This window comes from Pyrgilauda ruficollis, unplaced genomic scaffold (assembly GCF_017590135.1).
Source record: "Pyrgilauda ruficollis isolate IOZ18807 unplaced genomic scaffold, ASM1759013v1 scaffold2, whole genome shotgun sequence".
NCBI lineage: Eukaryota > Metazoa > Chordata > Aves > Passeriformes > Passeridae > Pyrgilauda > Pyrgilauda ruficollis.
The window spans coordinates 25,834,080-25,855,398 of record NW_024519206.1 but is presented as its reverse complement, the minus strand read 5'-3'; the positions used below and the strand labels follow the sequence as shown (position 1 = coordinate 25,855,398).

The 21,319-nt window shown below is 42.8% G+C and overlaps 1 protein-coding gene across 2 annotated transcripts in view; it reads left to right on the top strand.

Moving 5' to 3' along the window:
• Window positions 1–4,413: 4,413 nt before the first annotated feature.
• AOAH (acyloxyacyl hydrolase) overlaps window positions 4,414–21,319 on the top strand; it is a 73,844-nt gene continuing 56,938 nt past the window's right edge. Inside the window, exons 1-3 of one of the 2 annotated variants that reach the window (XM_041466479.1) lie at window positions 4,414–4,535; window positions 4,915–5,072; window positions 18,465–18,560. In XM_041466479.1, coding sequence (XP_041322413.1) covers window positions 4,414–4,535; window positions 4,915–5,072; window positions 18,465–18,560 — 376 coding nt within the window. Of the gene's footprint in view, window positions 4,538–4,914; window positions 5,073–18,464; window positions 18,561–21,319 lie in introns of both variants that reach the window. The other variant, XM_041466478.1, reaches the window with a different exon arrangement.

The window sequence follows — 21,319 nt, the reverse complement described above, 5'->3', positions numbered from 1 at the left end:
AAGGGCACAAAGGACAACGTTTTGAAAATAAAAGGAAGAAAAGGGACTGAGAGGATCCTTGATCTAAAGGCTTCTTCCTGCAGGTGTTATCTCTCCAGACACAAAAATACAAGGCTTATATCTATTCCCATAAGAACTGAACAGCATGTCAAAGAGGAAAGAAAGGGAGAGAAAACCTTCCAAGATAACATTTAATCATCATAAAAATGCATGCATAAATGTGAGAAAGAGAAAAAAAGCATGTATCTTAAAAATCAATATGCATAAGAATCTAACCAAACAGGAGAAAAATTGCAGTAATGTGTGCAGTGGCTTGGACAGAATAGGATAGATAAATATACACTGCCATCTGATCTCCTTTTGTAAGATAACTACTTTGTATTTCTTTTTTCAACTAAGTGGCCTCCAATCCTGACAGATGGCAAATCAATTCCTGCTTGTCCTGTTTTGGGGCTTCATTGAAGTATTTTCCATTCTCTTTTCTTTTCAATGGCTTTTTCCAATGTATTTTCTGTATACATAAACAGATCTTTAGGGACCCATTACAGAAAGCAGCATTGAAACTAACTTCATCCTCACATCTCATTTCACAATTCTAGTGGCAATCACGTATTGCTCCCTACAGGGAAGGGGTGACTCTTAAATCATGTTGAAGACCTTACTCAGAAAATCAGAAACCCTAACTCAGTTCCATTGCATCTCTCTCAGGGGCAGCAAAGATGGAGGCTGATACCGGACCTGTCCCTTAGCTGATTTGGCACCACCACACAAACCAAATAGTTTAGGTGTCAGGAACTCCTATGGAAACATGAGAAATGGAGAAGTGTTGTGGGTCCTTCAAACTCCAGAAACCACACTCCTGCTCTTGGAATCAGCCTAGAGGACTGTATTTCTTCACCAGCTATGCATGTACCCTAACAGTGCTCTGCCATCATGGAAATTCAGGCTTGTCTTTTCATGCTTTGCCTCAGGTTTTGGCAGCCATCACATGTGCAAGTATCTCAGCTCTGCTTAAACTGAGAGAGGCTTGAGGGTGTGGCTGGAGCACTTGGGCTGGGAGTTACTGAGTGGGGCACTCCATGGGCCATTAGCCCCTGCTGCCTCTCTGGTGACCCCCAGCCAAAGCCTTCCCCTACGTGTTGTGTCCCCCCACACATCACACTTGCTACTGGCCTGTACATGAGGATATGGTAACTGAGATGTAGCTCTGAGGACCCCCACATGTGCTAAAACTCCCAAAAAACATAGACGGGATCAAGGTGGGTGAGCTGAGCAAGCTCTTCAGTGTGTTCTGGCATACTGAGAGCAAATACAGAGAACTGCAGGACTTTCCTTCAGAGCAGATTTAACCAAAACCCTGCAAAGTAATGTACATCCCTCCTGATCTGTGTGCTGAATGGAGGGAGCTGTGGGCCCTCCCATTTCCTCAGCAGGGAGCAGCAGCGGATGGGCCATCATATACCGTGGATATACCTGTGTGTTTATTTATGCATATATTATCACTAGCCCAAATTCAACCTTGAAAAAATTCAACTGACTCTGTCTTCTGCCTAATAGCAAGCGAATGACTGTGGAGCTGGGTTATTTCAGGGCACTGAGGGTTTCCCATCTTCAAGAGGTGGTGAACTCACGGTACCTCTGCCTCTGTCCTGTCCTTGCTTTCTCTTCAAAAGCCACATGCGGAGATTCAGAGACACAAAAGGTTGACTGCGTTTTCAGCACTATTTAGGTGAGTAATGCTGCAGGCAGGTACCTAGTGGGGTGTGCAGGAGCATTTCTTCAGTGTTCATTCCTCCACGCACTTGGCTCTCGTGGTCACAAAAGGCAAGTGTCAGGGCTCTGAGGCACTCATAGTCTATAACAACCCTGAGCAGCCCCACCAGCCCTGAGAACCCATCTGAACTACGCTCCTCTGCCACCTGGCACGACCTGCTGCAAGCCCAGGTTGCAAACACATTGAAAAAAAAATAGAGCTGAGGAGACAAAGGTGGTCAAAAGCTGTAGGGTGACCCTGCCAGACGGTTTTGGGCAGGGGACACCCCAGACATCACCTCTCTGCACCTGGTGCTTTTCAGAGGGCAGAGCTCCCTTTGTTCCAGCTCTCATATACCTTATTTCTAGGCAGGCAGCATCTCCTTGGTCACCCTTGACCTAGGTCTGCTTCTCTGACTTGGGTGTTGTGCACAACCTAATGGAAGCATTTATGATGAAATCCCTTCCTTTGGGACAGGTTTGATTTGTTTTTTACCTCCCATTAACTTCATTTATGCACTTACTAAGATTAAAAGGCAACATCAAGAGCTCCTCTGCTCCTGTACCAAGACAGCTTTAGGTCTTAATGTGTCAGGGACTTGGAAGTAATATAAAATCTGCTTGGCAAAAGGCAGGATTTGCTATCTGATTTGAATGGGAAGAAAAAAATTTCACACCGGTCTGGGGAGGAGCCAGTGGGGCGGGTTCACCTTCCCAGCTGGCCTCCAAATCTAAGTATGCAAATCCCTCATTTCTCTGACCAGACTGCATATTTTAAAAGCTTTGGGGGCTTTTTTTCTTCGGTTGGTTTAAGAGCTTGACTAACGTGTAAGGTACAGCTCAAAGCAGCTCTGTGTTACACACAGAGTTATCTCGCCACTGTTTCCACAGGCTAAAATGAAAGAAAATAACACAGCTGATTACAGGCTTGAGCTACATGCTTTGCAGGTTTACATGCCTGGGAGCAGCTTGGGATCTATCTCTGTACTTTATAAGTGCTGCTGTTTTGCTTTGTGTTTTGCAATAGATATAAAGCAGAAGCCATTCCAGAGACCTCTCTGCTAGGAAGGCTTTTCTTGCCTATTATTAGCACTCTGCTTTTGCAGCAAGCGCTCATGAGCCAATATGCAGAGTTTTAGAGGACTTCAAAGTGTCATTGGGAACCAAGTGATATGTGTGTTAAAAAGGGTTTAATGGAGCTGCAGTCGCTGTAGCAGTGTCTTTTTATAGCAAGTTTTTACAGCGTTAAGAAAAACATCCTGCAGATTTCAGTAGGATTGGCATATGGATAAGGTACTTTGCACTATGATTTTTGTTTATCTGCTCTTAGAAAAAAATATAAAGAAAACCAGCATTGCTAGCTATAGGGAGAATGATAAGCAGAAACAGTTTTGCAAAACTCAGGCAACAGCTATTACCTTCATTTTGGGTTTAATTATTTTTATATTTTAAAAGAAAGCATACATTTGAAAGCAAATGGCTTGGCTTAAGGAATGGAAATACAGAGTGATTTGTATTCACGTTGAAGATTTTGTAGTCTTTTTTTTTTCCCCAGAGCCAGTGGATTATATCATAATTAGCACAAGGCAAATCCTTCTTATCAAAGTTGAGACAAATTTTCTGGGACCATCTTTAAAAAGTCATAGTGGAGGCTCCCAAGGAAGGAAGTAGTTTGCAAAAAACACATTAAATACTGAAGCAGATCTGATCCATGTGTGATCATGTTGGTCTGCAGGAATTGGCTGGAAATTGCTGGTTTTGATACCTTCTCTAGTTTTTCTTTTTACAACACTATTTATAAGTCTCTTTTAATTATTCCTGGGAAGAATGTAGGGATACTTTATGAGACAGACTCCTCGTTGTCCTTTAGCAACCCATGTCATTGGCCTGCCCACTTCTGAAAGAGACAGACAAGGAATCAAAAGGAAAGATGGGTACCCATTGCCCACCATGAGGGAAAGATACTTGCCCAGGTTTATGCATAAAGGCAGAGGCAGACCAAGGACACAGCATTGTCCCTCCAGTGCCTCAGTCCTAAACTGCCTCCTTAAAGTCATTGTTGCATCGACAGAGTCTGGGATGTAGCTGTTTGGACTTGTTCCACCTCTGAATTCACATAATTTAAACGTGTTTTACTCTGCTTTTGCTTCAGGCTGGGGAATGACTTGTTTATGCCATGTCTGAGGGATTAAAAAAAATAGAGCCAGGGAAACCTGTAGTTGTTGTGACTGCCAAAGCAGGAACAGCACAGGATTTCTCAAGGCTCTCAGGCAGCTGGAGGCTGCAAGCGAGTGTGCTCAAAGCTGATGGGAGCAGGGGTTCAGCTCCCAGTGCTACCCTCACTCTGGCAGCCGTCTCCCATCCCTATGCCTCAGTCCCAGCAGAACTAAAGCCCTGGCAAAACCCCAGCATGGCAGCCCCGTCCCTCCTAGCCCTGCAGCTCTGTCTTGAGCAGCTTCTTTCATTTTTCAAGCTCAGTCCTCCCGAACGGAAACCTTGGTCAGAAATTTTACAGATGCAGCCAGAGAGATACTTTCTTTCTTTTCTGCGGAGGAGGGCAGAGAAGTGACGGCACAGGGGGAAGGGTTTGTAGAGTAGTTTTTTTTTTTCTTTTTCCCTTTTTGCAACACTAGTTGTTCAGGGGAGTGTCTTGTGTTATTAATGCTGAGTGGCTCTGGCAACTCCTGTGGTTCAAGGTCGTTAGTCATCCGCTGCTGCTGCAGGAGACACCGGAGCGCTGAGCCAGAGCTGTGCATCCAACCCTCTTGGTCCGCCAGGCCAGCAGGTTGGGAAGAGCTGCACATGGAGCAGCAGGGTCGTGTGGGGGTGTGGAGAGCAGCCTGGAGCCGGGGCCACAGGGGAATCCTCTCAGCGTGCCCAGGCCTGTGGGACCTGCTGGGTTTAGTGGGTGGCAGGGCCTGAGAGGAGCTGAGGGGTCGGGAGAGCACCTGTGATGTGCGAGTGTGGGATCCTCCATGCATCCCATGAGAGGGTGAACATCTCTGTCCCACCTGGGAGTCTGTCCCTGTGTTACTTACAGCTGCACAGGCACACCAGTCTTCTTCTCCTCAAGCTGTACTGATGCAGGATACTCCCTGAGAGTTAAGGGAATGCAGGTCCACTTGCACCCTTCCCGCCTGATTTCTTCCTTTTTTACTTCCTTAGGATGAAGGAGTCTAGGCAAACATTCCTTAATTTATTCTGCATCCTCTGGCTCTTGCTGCTGCTGAAGACTGCCTCTTCCTCCCCTCTACCCCGTGGAAAAGACCCACGAGCCCCTTCGCTCCCCTTTGGGCTGTACAAAGGACACACCTGTGTTGGTATGTATCCAAGTTTTGTTTGCCTGCTGAACTAATTCATTCCTTACTTCACTGGTGAGCTGAGTTGCTATTCACATCATAAATCGCTCCTTTATCTATTTCAACAGCTGTTCTGCAAAATACTTGTAGTATTTGCTGAATCAGTCACTGAAGACTTTGCAAGGTCGTCATGGGATCTGGAATTATCTTATGATTTTGTTTTTGACTGGCTGCTTCCCAAAGTTCATGTTTTCACTCTGTGGTAAATGACATCTGAAAAGTTGGCTTTAATGTCTGCAGGTCTGGGATCTGGAAATGGGATATTATGAGGTCCTAGTGTTTCTTAGGGTTCATGATGCATTTTGCTTAAGTGGCAGGAAGGCACAGTTCCCTTCAGATTTTCCCAGGGTCTCCTCATTGATTTCAGTTCCTGGAAAACTATTCTTAAGAGTGGTTGGTCCATTCTTGGGCCAGAGGTCTTTGTGGTCTGAATAGCCATCTCTGGATAGCTGGGTTGCAAAGGCTGCCTCTTCACATTTCTTTTCCTTTGGTGTGCACACATGTCTGCATGACCCATACTGAACTGGGGCAGGTTTGCAACCCTCTTTTCACATTACTTCAGTGACTGTGGTGATCCCCACAGTACCTATATGTGGGGGTAGGTATCCTACAGTCTCAGGTGGCTAAGTGATTCCCAGAGCAAGACTGGTAACACTGGAGTCAGTGTAAACTGTGGATATCTCTGCACCAGAAATGCCCTTGGCATGGCACTCCATATACCTAGGGAGATGTGGTAGCTTATATTTTTTATGTGTGCAAATGGATATGTCTTATGCATTACAATCAAATACTGTACTTTGTCATCAGCAGGACTTGTTGATCTTACAGGCTTTTTTCAGCCTAAAAATTTCTATGATTCTTTTAGCTTCCCAAGGCACCTTTATGATGGAAACATAAACTCTGTCACAGCTCTCCATCCTTCAGAAGGAAATAATTATTTCCACTGTGGCTTGGGGAATACAGTTAGAAATAATAATCCTAAACTTGACAAAAGCAGGTTTTTGCTTCACTTCTGAGCCACCCACAGTACCCCTGACACTTTTGGTAGGGCAGGGTGAATCAAAAGGAGAGCAGAGTCAGGGTGGTTGAGGGGCCACCAGCCAAAACATGAGAAAAAAGGTGAAAAGCAGAAATGGTTGTGAGGGGCTGTCCTTGTTTGGGCTGGGAGCCAAGCAAGTGGTGACCGAGCAGCTGCCAGAGCTAGGGGGAAGTGGTGTTTTTTAGTGGTGAGATCTTAAGGCAGCTACAGGCTGTTTTGATGGCACAGGAAAGGCACAGGAAAGTTTTGATGGCACAGGAAAGGCAGTGACCATGCTCATCTGTTGGAATTTTACACTGGTGGCTTTTAGATGTCAGGTTGTGAGCACTGTCTGCCCTTTCCATCCTGTTGACTCAGAAAAGTTCTAAATTCCACACATTGCACTGAGATTGCCTTGTGCAAGATAGCATGTCCCTTTTTTCCCTCCAAAAGGGAGGAGAGCTGTGCTAGCCCCATTGCTGAGACCACTGTGCATCTCTTTGTTCAGGGAGGACACATGAAAAGCACAGCCTCCCACAACTAGTTTATCTTTCTGAAGTGTCCTTTCAGCTAAAAACATCCTTGTGAGCTCAACTCAGGACCCAAACAGACTGTGCCCACCTCTGTAAACCACAAGATAAAAATGAAGTGTGGCTAGTGCCAAAAGGGCATGAGCCAGCCTGGCAGGGAGGGCTGGTGGCTGCTAGCCCAGATGGCTGCCTCTGGGCTTTCACTGATTAGCTGCTCATTCGAACAGCTCTGGAAAATACTGTGTCCCTTCCTTTCTTCAGGCAGAAGGGGAAAGCACAGAGGAATTGATGGTTGCACTTGCCACGGCTTGGAGCAGGAGTAATGTCAGCTCTTGCATCTGATTCCATGACCAGCCCTCTTAGGAGCAGATAGTAAGGCAGGATCAGCTTGTGATTTCTATCCAACAGCTTGACCCCAGATAGTTATTTGGCTTAGTTTGCCACCTGGGAAGGTAATGAGAAAGAGATATGAGTACTACTTCTGTGTCTTCTTGGCCTTATCAAGGCCAAGAAGAATCAGAGAGAATGATAGAATTGCTTGGGTTGGAGGGCACCTTAAAGATCCTGTAGTTCCATCCCCCCTGACATGGGCAGGGAAGCTTCCACTTGATCACCTTGCTCAGAGTCCCCTCCAACCAGGCAGCGATGAATAGTGGCAGCAATGGGGCATCCACAGCTTTTTTGGGTGACCTGTTCCTTCTCACTGTCACCATGAGGAATTTCTTCCTTAAATCTTATCTAATTTTTTTAATGTGAGAAATTCCTGTTGCTAAGTGCATAGATTTCCTTGAAGCATTTTTTTTCATGCAAGTTTAAATGTGTGGTCAGGTGTCTAATCTTTCAAAGTTATCTGCCTCCATTTTCTGAGGGAAATGAGGTGGCTGCACATTGAATTTCTGATCACTCCTGTGTACCACCTGCTTGATTGAGATTGCTATGTTCGTAGCCAAAGCCAGTCAGAAAGTGAATGCTCTTTCAGTAACAAAACCAAGAAAATATTTCCCATTGAGCCTTTCCACTGAGAGTGTCACACTTCTTGAAGAGGTATGTGGAAGTAATATGACAGGAGAGCAAAGTGCAGCTCTGATACCTCTGTTAAATGTGATACAACTTGGTTGCTTCCTCCTTCTGTTCCCCTTGCTTGCAGCACTCCCTGGGTAGGCACCACCATGTGCCCCAGTATATTCCAGTCCTATTGGCAAAGCATTCGGGTAATTCAAGGGACTTCCCTGCCCTTAGCAGATCCTGGGAAATGTATTTTGGGTGGGCACCTATGTGCCAATATGGAACAGGGCTGGAGGAGAGGAGGGTGTGCCTCCAGTGATGTTTAGACAGCAAAAATCACACAAAAAGTGATACATCAAAAATGATGTGACTCTCTACAGGTAGCAAAGATTTTAATCACCTTTGCTAACTGTAGAAAGAGTCACATCATTTTTTCTGTATTTTGCTGAAAAATGTGGCTGCTTCATTTAGAGAAAGGCTTTTCATAATTGACTTGACATGCAAACAAAGCAACTGGAGGGTTCCCACCTAAAAAGGGGTTTAATACTGCTGCATTTTAGAGTTACAGCAAAGAGAGGAAAAGCACCCGATAATAACCCTCCCAACCACAGGATCATGTGTAGTATACCTAAGCAATTCCTAACCATCTAAGATAACTGGTCTGTAGCAGTACCTAACCACAACCAGATAAATGGCCTTTCTTTGGCCTTGCCACGAGAAAAATTTTCCCAGCATCTGACAGTTTTTTTTCTCCATCAGTATTTCCTATCTCCTCAGGCTGCTAAAATGCCACCATTTTTGCATTCTGTGAAATCAGCTCAGGCCCTTCCTCTGGGTCTTCTGCACGCTTTGCATGTGATATGTTTTTCTGGTTTTTCCTTAGAGAGGAAAAAGGGCTTTTCTGAGTTTTTCTACATGCAGAAGCCTGTGAAGCTGTTTTCCTCCTGTAAAGGCAGTGAGGTTCTGTTCTGTGCACGGGTTTGGGAGTCTGGCTTTCCTTTCTGGGTTTGTTACTGGTGGGCAGCATGGCTTAAGGGATTTATTTGGGATGAGACCTAAAAATCCTTTTGCTGAGTGCAGCCTGACTGTTTTAGTGTGGCATCCTGAGAAAGAGATGATGTGTACTTTTCTCTCAAAAATTAGGCATGAATGAACCTTTCATGTACTCAGGTCTTTATTTTCCCGTCTTCCAAATGAGGAAAGTGCTGCCCATTTCAAAAGGCAAGCAAAGTTTTACTTAATGTTAAGATACAAAAGACAGAACAGTAACACTGGTAAACTGTTGAGACTTGTGTTAATGTTTCATCATTTTTCTACTGACTTTTAAAGCTTTTATTCAATTCCACCCTTACTTACCACAGAGCCCTTAAAGGTTTCTTGCAAATTGTTCTGCTCTCTAGAAAAGGTGACTTCATCCAGAGGTACCTGAAGCAACCTCAGGAAAGGCAGAAGCTGCCCTGGAGGATGCAGAAAGTGGGGAAGACACTAAAAGACAGATGGGAACTTGTGTATTCATCTCTCTTCAACATAGTAAGAAAGGGAATTTGGGGAATGGTAGATTAGTCAGTTAAACATCAAATCCTCGAAAAATCCTGCAACAGTTAGTAAAACTTTTTAAAAACAACTTTCAGAAGTAGTGTTAGATCAATCTAATTTTCTTTACCAATGGGATAATGCCATGTAGACATGGAATAAGAAGCAGATATTATAGCTGGGCTTTAGTAAGGCTTTTGGCACTACCTCAGCACTAATCTTAAGCTTGAGAGGTGTGTGACAGTGATTAAGCTCCTACAGGGCAGAACAAACTGATGGTTAGTCTTGTTCAGAGAGTAATTACAGGTAGCTCACTCCCTGAGCAAAAGGATGTACAAAATCAGGTCTTTCTTGGACTTCTCTTTTGAGCATACTATCATTCTATATTTTCACTAGCCAGGATAACTAGCTATTAAATTAAATCAGTTCATGTAAAGCTGAAATTGTTTGCAAGTAAAATGGAGGGCAGAATTAAATTCAAAACAAGCTTGACAACTTGGAGTACTTGCATCTGAAAAGGTAATTTCAATATGGGAATGTTGAAGGCACTCACTTCAGCAGGAATAGTCAATGACACACATAGCAGATGAGGAACAACCGGCTGGGTAGCATCCCTAAGGAAGATCATTTCGGCTTGTAGTGGCACAATGCTGTCACGAAGCAGGCACACATGGCGCACACCGAGACGTGCGAACAGAAGTCAGCTTGCAAGACATGTGAAGTAACCTGTTACCTTTCTCGGCACTGACACAGCCTCAGAGTAATTTCTGCCTTCCCTTTTGGGGCTGTGCATCAAGAATGATGCAGAGTGACAGGAGGTTCCAGAGAAAAACAAGCCTAAGCTATAAAAGAAGGGTGAATAAATTAGAGTTAATTAGTCTAGAGAAGAAAAACTTGAGAAAAGATATACTTGTCCGTGAAAGCATTAAAGGCATGATCCATTCTCCAAGAAGTAACAGAAATGGGTACTAGTGGGGACATTCAGGTTAGGAAGAGGATTTTCCTGTGACAGTGATAAGCAAGCAGAGTAAAAAGTTCCTGAGAAATCTGTAGAAGACTTCATTAGAGATCTTTACAACCTGTGTCTGTCCTGTCCCTTCGGAATGGCCTAGATGGTTTAGATCATCTGTTAGGGCAGAGGTTTTGTAAGAGTACTCACTCCAGGCCAGCATTTCTGGAGTTCTGTACTGTGACTGCAAGAAGCATTTGCAAAGAGCAGCATTTATTTGTTTTCCCCCCACAGCAGACTGCCCTGCTCTACTGGCGATTAACTTTGGTTGCCATTTTCAGAATGGGGTGTTTAGTCAGGGAGCCCTCAATAGAGCCAGCCAGCAGTGCTCTCCATTTTCTCTGCTAGCAAGAAGAGATCCTGTGGGTCAGCAGCCAGAAAAGCAAATTTCCCCATCTTTGTGCTCGATATAATGCCATTCTCAGCAACCTTTGTGGGTCACCACCTCCATTCAGCCAGGAGCACACCATTCCTAGCATATGAAGAAGCATGTTTTTGAAACGTATTTTCAGCTCTGATTGCATTAAAGAACAGGTGTTTCTGAGCTACCAGCAGAGTAAAACGCTGACCTCTACCTGTGTTGATTTGTGTAGTAGTCATTGTCCTCAACAGTTTGCCTCTGTCTAGCTGTGCATGAGTGCAGGGATGAAATATGCCCCTTGGAGTGACAGCAGGACCAGTGGTGTTCGGAGTTCCTGATAACTTCCCACAATGGAAAATGCCAAATGGAGCTGGAGGCTTTTAACAACTGTGCTTAGACAGAGTGGCTGTGCACATATTGTCTAGGGGGGCACCATGACAGAATGTATAATTTACAGCTCAGTGAGTTCTGTAAAAAGCCTTGCTCAATATCAGTGTAGCACCACAATGTATTTTACTCTGAAAGGTTGAGAATCTATTTTGATTACAACTAAGTCAGTTCCAAGCCATAGCAACTCTGCCCACTTCACCAGCATTGCGCCATTTAATCAGTAAAAAAGTTTGACCTGATGATCAGCAATAAATACTAAATTTGATCCTAACATTTTTCCCTGTGATTATACTTTAGCTAGCACAAACACAGGTATGGGAATAGTACAGTGGAGATACTAAAGCAACCACTCAGCAACTTTTCAGCAACTGACGGTAAAAATTTCTTTTCCAAAATCACCCCAAGTCTTACTGAAAGCTTATGATTCTAAAATGTAAACACAGCTATTGATCACAATGGAAAGATGTGCTCAGCATGCCAACACATCCATATCTATGTGTGTGTAAATACACAATCACATCCATGTGCATTTGTACACATGGATAGTCTTGTACATTCTAAATTACTGATGCTTGCCTTGAGTATAAAAATCATTTTATTGATTGTCTATTTTGATGCTGATTCCCACATCTGTACCTCTCACTCTTGTTCATGTGTTAACCCTACAGAGAACTACTGCTCATGTTTAAGGCAATCATTTTTACTGCTTTTAGGAACTGTATATCTGAAAAAAAAGGTTCTTGCATTCCGAATCCTGAAATGGGGAAGCCTTTGCAACAAGGATAAACTTATCTACTTACACTAACGCCCCCTGCCAACATTCGGGCTTCAGTAAATTTTCAACACCTTTCCTGATTTGGAAAAGAAAAACGTGTTAATTTCACACATACATACACAGTGGCTTTTTTCATACTAATTAATACAGAAAACATTTCTATTGGAAATGCCTGGGGTTATAGGTTTTGTTAAATAGGGCTCTTTGAAGTGTAATGTAGGAAACACCAGGGATACATTTGGCTTCCAGGTATGGATACCAGAGTCTTCCACTAGATGGAAACTGAATTTTCTGTACTGTCATAACTGTACATCAGTTCAGAGTCCTTGTTGTATGTCTAAATGAAACAAAAATGAATGACTGGAGCTCTCAAGTTAGGGTGCCTTAGGTGGCCCACTGCTTTTGCATGAGCAACAGAAATAATAACTGGTATTCCAGGTTTTGATGGAATTTGTTACTAATGCACTCAAAATGCTGCTATTTTGATATTAATATTTTAAAAATTGCTTTAGCCACTACACTACACTACACTGTAATTTAATGCCCAGTGACAGGTTTGTTAATAGTGAACCTTTTAGTATTTCCAGGATATTTCATAAGACTTAGCAAATTGAGGGTGAAAGGGTCTTGTATATGCCAACATATTTAAATATGGATACCTATAATTATGTTCAATCACCTCAGTATCTCTGTAAAATGTATTAATTCTGTAAATGGGATAGGAAGCAAAGTCTGAGTTAAAAGACTATCACTCAGATCCATTTCCAAATTACCTTTCAAAGCAACAAATCCTTTGGTTCTACATGGCAGGATAACTGTCCTTACTTTGAATATACAGTTATGTCATTTGAGCTGAATATTTCACTGAGCTGGAATGAAATATTGAGGTTATAAAGGGCTGCTCTTTGAAAGTATTGGCTCAGTAATGAGAAGCAGTGCAGGAAGGCAATATGGATATTGGGCCCTGTTAGGAAAAGAATATACAGTAAGTGAGATGCTGGCACAGGTTGCCCAGGGAAGTTGTGGAAGCCCCATCCCTGGCTTTGTTCAAGGCCAAGTTGGATGGGACTTTGAGCAACCTGGTGCAGTGGAAGGTGTCCCTGCCCACAGCTGGAGGGTTTAAACTAGATGATCTTTAAGGTCCCTTTCAACCTAAACCATTCTATTATTATATGAAAAAGAAAACATTCCTGGATTGTAAGTTTGCATAACCATGCACTCCTTGCACCTAAAATACTCATGTGGATGTCCCCATCTCAGAGGAGAAAACCCTACTTCTTATTATCTCCCTCTGTGAATTTCAAAGAGAAATGTCTTATTCCAGGTTGAACTGGAACTGGATTGGACTAATTTGGAAAGAGGTATTTTTATGCCAGAACAACAGCGTCAGCACAAGGAGTAGCAATATCCTCTTTTGTAGATAGGTTCTTGGGTCTCCTCACCTGTAGGCTTTAAGAGATGCCTTGGAGCTTAGGATCATCTATAAATGGAAGAAGCTAAGACTGTGTTTTGGGAAACCCTTCATCTTCTGTACAAAGCCAGGAATGTGATAAATGGCTTCACGTGTGCAGAGCCTTGCTGCAGCAGACAGATTTTTGAGGCAGAGGTTTGCCACATCACCAAGCAAGGCTCCAGTTCCTGCTCTACCAGGAGCAAGCAGAGTGGCCACAGGGTGGCCACAGCCTGGTCAGCAGGGTTTGCAGAGAGATATTTGTGTCCAAGGCCATTTTTTGGACTTATGTCTTTCTTGTATTCTGAGGGTACATTTAATTTATGGCTGTAGAGGCGGGAAAGAAATCCAGCATCCAGAAACATGAGCAAAGGATGGCAAAGGAGGATGTGCCAGGTGCCAGAAAACCCATTGAACAGAGTTTTACTCAGAAAAATATACCTACAAATCTGAAACTTAGAGAGGCAGCTCTCACTATCCAGATACTTTTTGACATCCCTAGGTATAATTCTAATTATAGAGCCTTTCAAACTTGTGTGGCAGAAGTGGATTAAAGTTAAATAGTCTGCTCAAACTGCCAGAGGCTTCACAGCTAAGCAATGAATTCCTCTAGTTCTGATTTTATTATTGGGGTATGACTTTTTTTTCCCTGAGCTTATTGGAAATGGCATTTTTTTATTACACTACCTTCAAATATATGGAAAGAAGTACTTCCTGATGTGTGAGTTTTCAGCTTACTGCACTGAGCCAAATGGTTATGGTCTTGTCTTATCTCTTCAGAAATTAATAGCAGATGGGACAAGCCATGGCTAAAAGCGACAGGCATTTATTAATACTAGAGTCTAGTTTCTAATGTCTGGTAGGTATTATAATGCCAATGAATTTCTTTCAGAGAAAAACATCCTTCAGCCTGTCCAGGTATTGAAGCCTATTATTGAAGTGAGACAGCAGAATCAACTTACTAAAAGTTTCTAAAGAAAATCATGTGCAACAATTAAACAAAAAAATAACTTTATTTAATGATGAAGCCTGTTTATGTTGCCTTATATGTGTCCATCTCACAATGAGAAATAAATCACATCTAAATATCTAGTGAATTAAAAGCAAGCAATAGCTGCTAATGACTGGCCAGGTCTGGATATGCTTTTCTACTGATGCCAGAGTACTTAAAAGTTTATATACTTGTACATGTCATAAGTAATTAAAGCAATGAGATTTTTACAGTCAAAGACATCTGATTTCTCCTTGCCCTTTTTAGTATATAATTATTTTCCATTTTTATCCAGTGGAATTAAGACCCATTAAATACTAGGACAACTGCTCAGCATTTCTGCCACTCAGTGCAAAGGAAGACGATAAAAAGAGAGCACGTTTGTAGTAAAAGCAAGGATAGTCGGAATTAACTTTCATTTATAGACACAAACCTCTTGAAGTTTACCTATAGCCTAACACCAGAGGTAAGTTCTCCTAGAGGATAAATCTGAATTACTGGGGAGGCATGTTTCCATGAGAAAAACCAAGAAGCCTAGGTAGATTAGGCTCCCTCTGCTGCAGTGAGTCCCCTTAGAACACTCCTCCTCCCTCCTCACAGGGTTCAGCCTTTTTCCTGAGTATTTTAGAATCTCTAGCCCAAAAACCTCTCCTGATGGCATCAACCTAAATTAAAGGCTTTGAGATCAGCAGACCCAGCCCATAAGCAAGCAACCCCCAGGGCACAGCTCACAAGGAGTAAGGAGGGGTCAGCTCAGGGCAACTGAGAAAAGCCCAGGTAGAGAGGACAACAGAGACCAGATCAGCCAATATCATGTGTTGGTGGAATGTGTTCCCTAGGAGCACCTTTCCTACCAGAGGGCTGGGAGACTCTCCGAATTCACTTCCAGAGACTTCAGCTGCGGTGCCTAAGGAATGTCAGATCCTTTTGAAAATCAGCCATGACTTTCTCCATCAGCTTGTCTCATGGAGTGTGGCATTTCATGTGGAATAACTGCACTTGAGGAGGAAGCATTTGGATAACCAAGGTGTGGTCTGCAGGTGCCTGAAGTGGGGAGGATGTAATAGCACAAGCAGAAACATCCTCTGTGATAGTGAAGATGAGTTTATGAGAGCAAACATTTTGAATTTCATCTCTGTGGGTTTTTCCCAAGTAGTCAGACTGTTATTATTGTTATTTATATTCATATAGCATTTAGTAGCCTGAGGTACTGCATTGAGTACTGCTCAGACTCAGTATTGGCTCTGTTAAGCCTCATGTGAAGCAGATTTGCCTTTGGGCCTGGTTCAATAGACACAAAAGTGTCTATCTGACTTAATCAACATGAAAAATTTTCTTTTAATTGCTGTGAGACTGCTGCTTGAGTGGGGCTACCTGCATGATTGTGTTTGTGATTAGGAATGCTGTTTATTTGGCAGAGCTGAACCAAAAATATCTTTCATTTTTTATTCTCACTCCCTCTGTGGTACTTTGACAAACATGAGAGAGAAACTTACATCTTCAGTGTGAATTGTCTTGTTGTATAACAGAGAAAATAAAAATATCAATAGTATTTTTATGCTCAGCCCGACTTTTTGGATTTTGAGCTGTTTTTCCCTTTTTTCCGTTAATCCCTTTTTTCTGCAGCCCCTGGCTGCAAGTGCAGGAGCACTGGGTTATGCAGCATAGGCAAAATGAGCAACACTTCTATCTGCTGCAGTAGCTGACACTGTCAACTCCAACCTAAACAATTCTATGATTTTGTAGAATCCTCAAGCTCATGAGGCAAAAGAATGAGAGGTGAAACAACAAAATGTGTGCACCTTGGAAAATATGAAAGGTCTAGCTTCTCCCTGCCTCTCTGCTTGGACTCCTTCTTGTCTTTCTGACATCTAGATAGCAAGATTGATAGATGAATATCTGACCTTGGTAAGAAGAAAGGAAAGCACAGAAAGATTGTGTGGTTTTGTGGTTAAGTTATCATTTAGGTAATTTAATTTTCCTGAGCCTCCATCCTCATGAATAAAATAGACATAGAGGTCAGGGCAAGGGTAGTCCCTGTTGTCTGCAGGTCGTTCATGTGTGTTAATAATGTAGCCTTTCAGACGTGTTATGGTGTGTTTTCAGGATGTGCAGGGCCATCTCAGTGCTAAAGGCTGGAGTCAGCCACGCAAGGCTATTACCACCCAACACTGGCAAAGGAGCCAGGCTCTGTTTTCTGTCCCTGAGCCAGTGCAGGGCATGATTTGCACTAAAACAGCTGAAGTCTCTTGCACTCTTTAACATCCACCCCCACAACTGTGGGAGTGCTGGATGTCCTATCCCTGGAAACATTTGAGATCATGTTGAACGGGACTCTGAGCAACCTCATCTGCGTGGAGATGGCCCTGCTCATTGCAGGGCTTGGACTATAAAAGTCCCTTCCAACCCAAACTATCTTATGATAAGGCTGTAGTAAGGTTAAACCTTGACCAGAGGGCCCTGGCCTGTTCTTTGAGACCAAGACCTGAACATGCTATACACTTCATCTTGGACCTTCCCTTTACTTTTAGTTTGGGTCTTTATTATTCAACTTTTTTTTTTTTTTTCAGCTGTTGTGTTTTTAAATAGCTGCTAATTCCTGGGAGTAGTTAGCCTCTGGCTATTTGGGGAGTTGGGGAGGGGGACAGGAAAGAAGCAATATCTTGCTTCAGGGTTTTTCTTGGTTGTATCTGTCTCCATTTATTCTTCAATTCTTTTAGGCTGACTGGAGGTAATGGTTCTTAGCATGCTTTATAAATCATTCTGCAGAGGATCTTGAGTGAGACTTTTATTTAATAAGTAAGGAGAAGTGGGCTTTTATCCCTGCAAAAGAGGTGACAAATTTACTGTAATTTCTTCTGGATTACTGCATTTGGGATAAAAGAAGTAATAGAAGAGTCAAAAATATTGGTCTTACAGCAAGCTCCAATTGCCCTACCTTCTCTTTTACTTGCTATAGAAGCATCAGAGTTATTTGTGTTGAAAAGTAGCACTTTGATTTAATAGCACATCGGTAGGGGTGCTTGGAAGGACTTTAGAAGCTCACTTTGAAGAGTTGTGCCAGTCTGAAAACCTGAGCATAATGTTTTTGAGCTTTGGAAAAAGGTGAGTCTGCAGCCACCTCAAATGCTGCAGCTCACCTCCATTTCTAGACCCTGCTAGAGCAAGACTCAGAGATGAGATTGCTTGCACAGGAGAGGAAAAAGGATTTGGTTACCGAGATTTCAAAGAGAAATGTTTATTCAGGCTGCTGGAAACTGGCACCCTGGCTCCTTGTCTCCTGTCGGGCTGGGATACCTGCCTCTCTGGCACAGGCTCTGAGTCTAGGCAGGGCTATCACAGGTCTGACTACAGTGGGCAGACTTGGCATCACCAAAGCTGTGCTTCTCATAAAATGGTGAAGCCACTGCAGAGAAAGCACAATGCTGACCTACAGCAATTTAAAATTTACTTGAAATGAATGCTCATCATGTGGATTTTGAATGCCTGTTCCATGGGGATCATGTTGAATCTATTTAATCCCCAAAACAGCAGAGGGAAAAGTGCTGCACATCTCAAGAAACACTTTGCTAGCCCTGTTCACGCCCAGATTAGCGATGAGAAATAACCACATTCATAGGTCATAGGAAGTGGTTTCTTTCCAACCACAGAGGCAGAGCAGAATGAACTGTGAAGACATTTTGGTTTTAACAAATGTGTAGCTGGGCTCAGCAGCCCTGTGGGTGCTGAGCATCACTGGGCTTCACCAGAAAGTCTGTGAAGAAATGATGGCACAGATGCTCTGCCATGGTCAGCACATGCGTCTGTGGCGTGACTTCTCTTCTGTAGGCAGTCACAAACATTTGGTTTCCGGTTTTTGTACTTCTCTGTGCTGCTTGTGTGGAGAGGCATAAAAATCCTGTTAAGTACAGACATGTGCCTATTTTCTTGTGAGATAAAATGAGAGACCAGGTGATCAAGCAGGCAGTTGTAACAGTGGCTATGCCTTTGACTCCTCAGTTTTCAGCCTTGAAAGAATGGAGTCATTTTACCAGGAGCACCATACAGTGCTGTAAAATCCAGGCTGTTCTGTGTGTTCCCCTGGAATCAGCATCCTCTCTCTAAAAACTTGCAAGTTTTCAATGAAGATGGGAATTCACTGATATTTTTTCCCCTTGAACACCTCTCTGTCATGGAGCATCTCAGTAAATTAAATGCCCAAAGATGCCAGAAACACTTCTGTGGTGCAGGGCACTTCATAACATTTCACCAGTAATGGTATTCCCTCTTTTTGGTTTTTGTTTTCTTGAAGGATGCGTGCTTGTGGTGTCTGTCATCGAACAGCTTGCACAGTGGCACAACAGTACAGTAAAGGCAGCTGTGGAGAGACTGTGTGACTACATACCTGGTAAGTACCAAATAATGTGCCATATGTCGCGTTGGTGCTGATGTATTTCCCTGTTAATTAAAAATTCGCATGGGAAGTCTGAAAAACTTTATCCACCTCTTGTGCAGTACCTCAAATGTGTGTAGCTGGGAGATAGCAAGTTGCTATTTACAGGGAAGTCAGTGACATGTCTTCAATTAGATTCAGAGCTGGGGTTTTGTCCCAAAAGTTAGAGTGAATGGGACTATATTAAGCCCCATAGACATGTGAGCACCAACACATGCAGACCAGTTCCCTTCCCTTTTCTCCCCTTAGTCTCTTTGTTAGCAGCAGTAAGAATAGATTCACTGTATGCCCCACCACTCCTCCTGCTTGTTGGTACAGGTCTTTATAGCAACAGTGAAGATGAAAATGTTTTCAGTGGGTATGGGTACTGCTATTTTAAAGTTTTAAAATGAGATGAGGCTGACAGGTGTAAGATGTGAGCACTTGAAGTGCACAGAAAAGCTACTGAAAAGTAATTGGTGATACAAGTTTCAAAAGCAATATCTATTCCATAAGAATATATGTAAGACTCCCCTTTTTCTGCTCCTTATTTTATCTACCCAAAGGAGGTTGCAGCTCCACAGGCACACCCCTAAATAGAGAACAGTTTGAATGCCAGAATAGCTTTGTGCCTCACAGACCAATCCTATAACTATTTAAGTAGCTAGGTCTCACATTCATGATATCTTTTTAATATTATTAATGTAAAAAGATGGCTTAGGATTCTTCATTAAAATGTCATTTTTATATGATTTCATGAATTGTGTCTCTGAGAAACCATCTCGCTCTCTAGACCCCAGTCTCATGGAGGATATATGTAGAATATTAATTCCCTCCTTTCCAAGGAAGGATTTCCCAAGGCAGAATGGGGCAGGGAGCTAATTGCTAGGACTCATTCATCGATAGAATGACTCTTATCTGATTTCTATTCCTAAGTCATATCCTCAGTGTTGTAAATTACAGGCACATAACCATGAAGTTGCAATTAGAAGCACTGATCCTGCTATTAAAACACAATTTTCTTCTTTAAATTATGACATGCTAGCTCTGTGTTCATGATTCACTCAGTGGACCTTGTTCTTCTGACATGTCAAGATATTTCTTTTCAGCTGCCATTCTTTACACACATAAAATCCTATTATCCCTTTAGTTGAATCTGTATAATCCAGTTACCTTCTGAGATGCATGGATATACCCAGTAGAAAAAAAACCTGACCCTGAACTTGAAAGGAGTGAAAAATCCTATGGATTTTGTGGGAGCTGCAGTGTAACCTGATTTATCCTCTCCTGGGAGGTGAACACTGCAGCCCAGCAGGAATCAACAGTTTCCTCTTGCTGCTTGAAACAGCAGAAAAGCTTTGGATGCTCGTGAGGAGCAAACCTACTAAAGCAGGTCATACATTTCACATGGAGAGACAATTTCATTATTATGCACATGCCTACAATCCATAGCAAGAAAAACAGCAACAAATTAATGGCAGTGAGGCTTTTCCTAAGGCATAAAAACCTTAGAAAGTGGGTTTTTTGAGGGCATCCTATAATTCTGAGTCAGGTTTGGATCAAGCCTTCTGTAAAGTTATGTGATGTTCAAGAACAAAAAATGCTTAGAGAAAAAGAGAGAAAATTTCATTACCTGTCAGTCCCACTCAATCTCACAGGCTGTGCAGAAAACAGAACCACAGCCTCATTTGTATGGAAATACTTGCAATGTGTGTGATTCAAGCGACATGGCAAATAGACCTATGACAATAAGAACAGTAATGTCACGAGTGAAGAAGGCTCTTGAGCAGAGAGAAAGGCCAGGTCTGGGGGAAGGGGCAGTATTTACAGTGTAAGAGGTATTGTTAGCAAGAATGTATGTTTACCTGGGTACTGACTGTCTGCTTGATGACAAAGAGGTGTCTGATACCCGAAATGTGCCTTGAGACCCTCTGCCTCCAGCTTTGCCTCTGAGTCATGCTCTGCTTCTGTGTTGACCGCTGCTGTGTAAACACCTTAGAGCTCAAGTGCAAATGGCAGTGTGATAATAGCATCTTTTTGGCAAATATTTGTCCTCTGGGACTCAGCCAGTGTTTGTGTTTCCAGGACTATGAAGCTATACAGGAAAACCTTCCTGACTGTTCTTAGGGGATCTAAGGGATCTTTGGGAATCTCTTTTACCTGAAGCAAGTGTACTCTACATTTTCTCTGAATTTTCCAGCATTTATTTTTGTTTAAGCTCTTTTTTTGCCCCTGAACACCCACAGTTATTCATAATTTTTCTCTTTCTCTCCCCCTGTTTTCTGACTTATACTGCTTCTTCCTAACAGAGATTTCTCTTTGCAATATCCTCTCCTTGTGTGTGTTAGCAGAGCTGGAGATTTGTGAACACATGAATGCAGCCTGGCTCCAATGGCAGGTCCTGTAAACGCTGTATGTGGCTTTGGTCTTGGTGTTTTGTTGAAAGCCAAAGCCTGAATGGCATCTGAATCTTCCAAGAGGACTTTACATGCTCAACGATAATTTAACATTATTACTATTCCTTTTACCTCCCATCACTTTTTACACCGTGGGGTAATTACACGTTAAGTTTCCTATATGCATTAAGGAAATCAATGTGACCAGCAAAACCTATATCAGCTCCCCAGAGATGATAGGTAGCCAAAGTCTGCTCTCTTCTCAGACACCAGGAGAAGTTACAGCAGCCAGCTGGCTCCTCCAGAGCCAAAAATGTTCTGGAAACCAGCTGGTTTGGG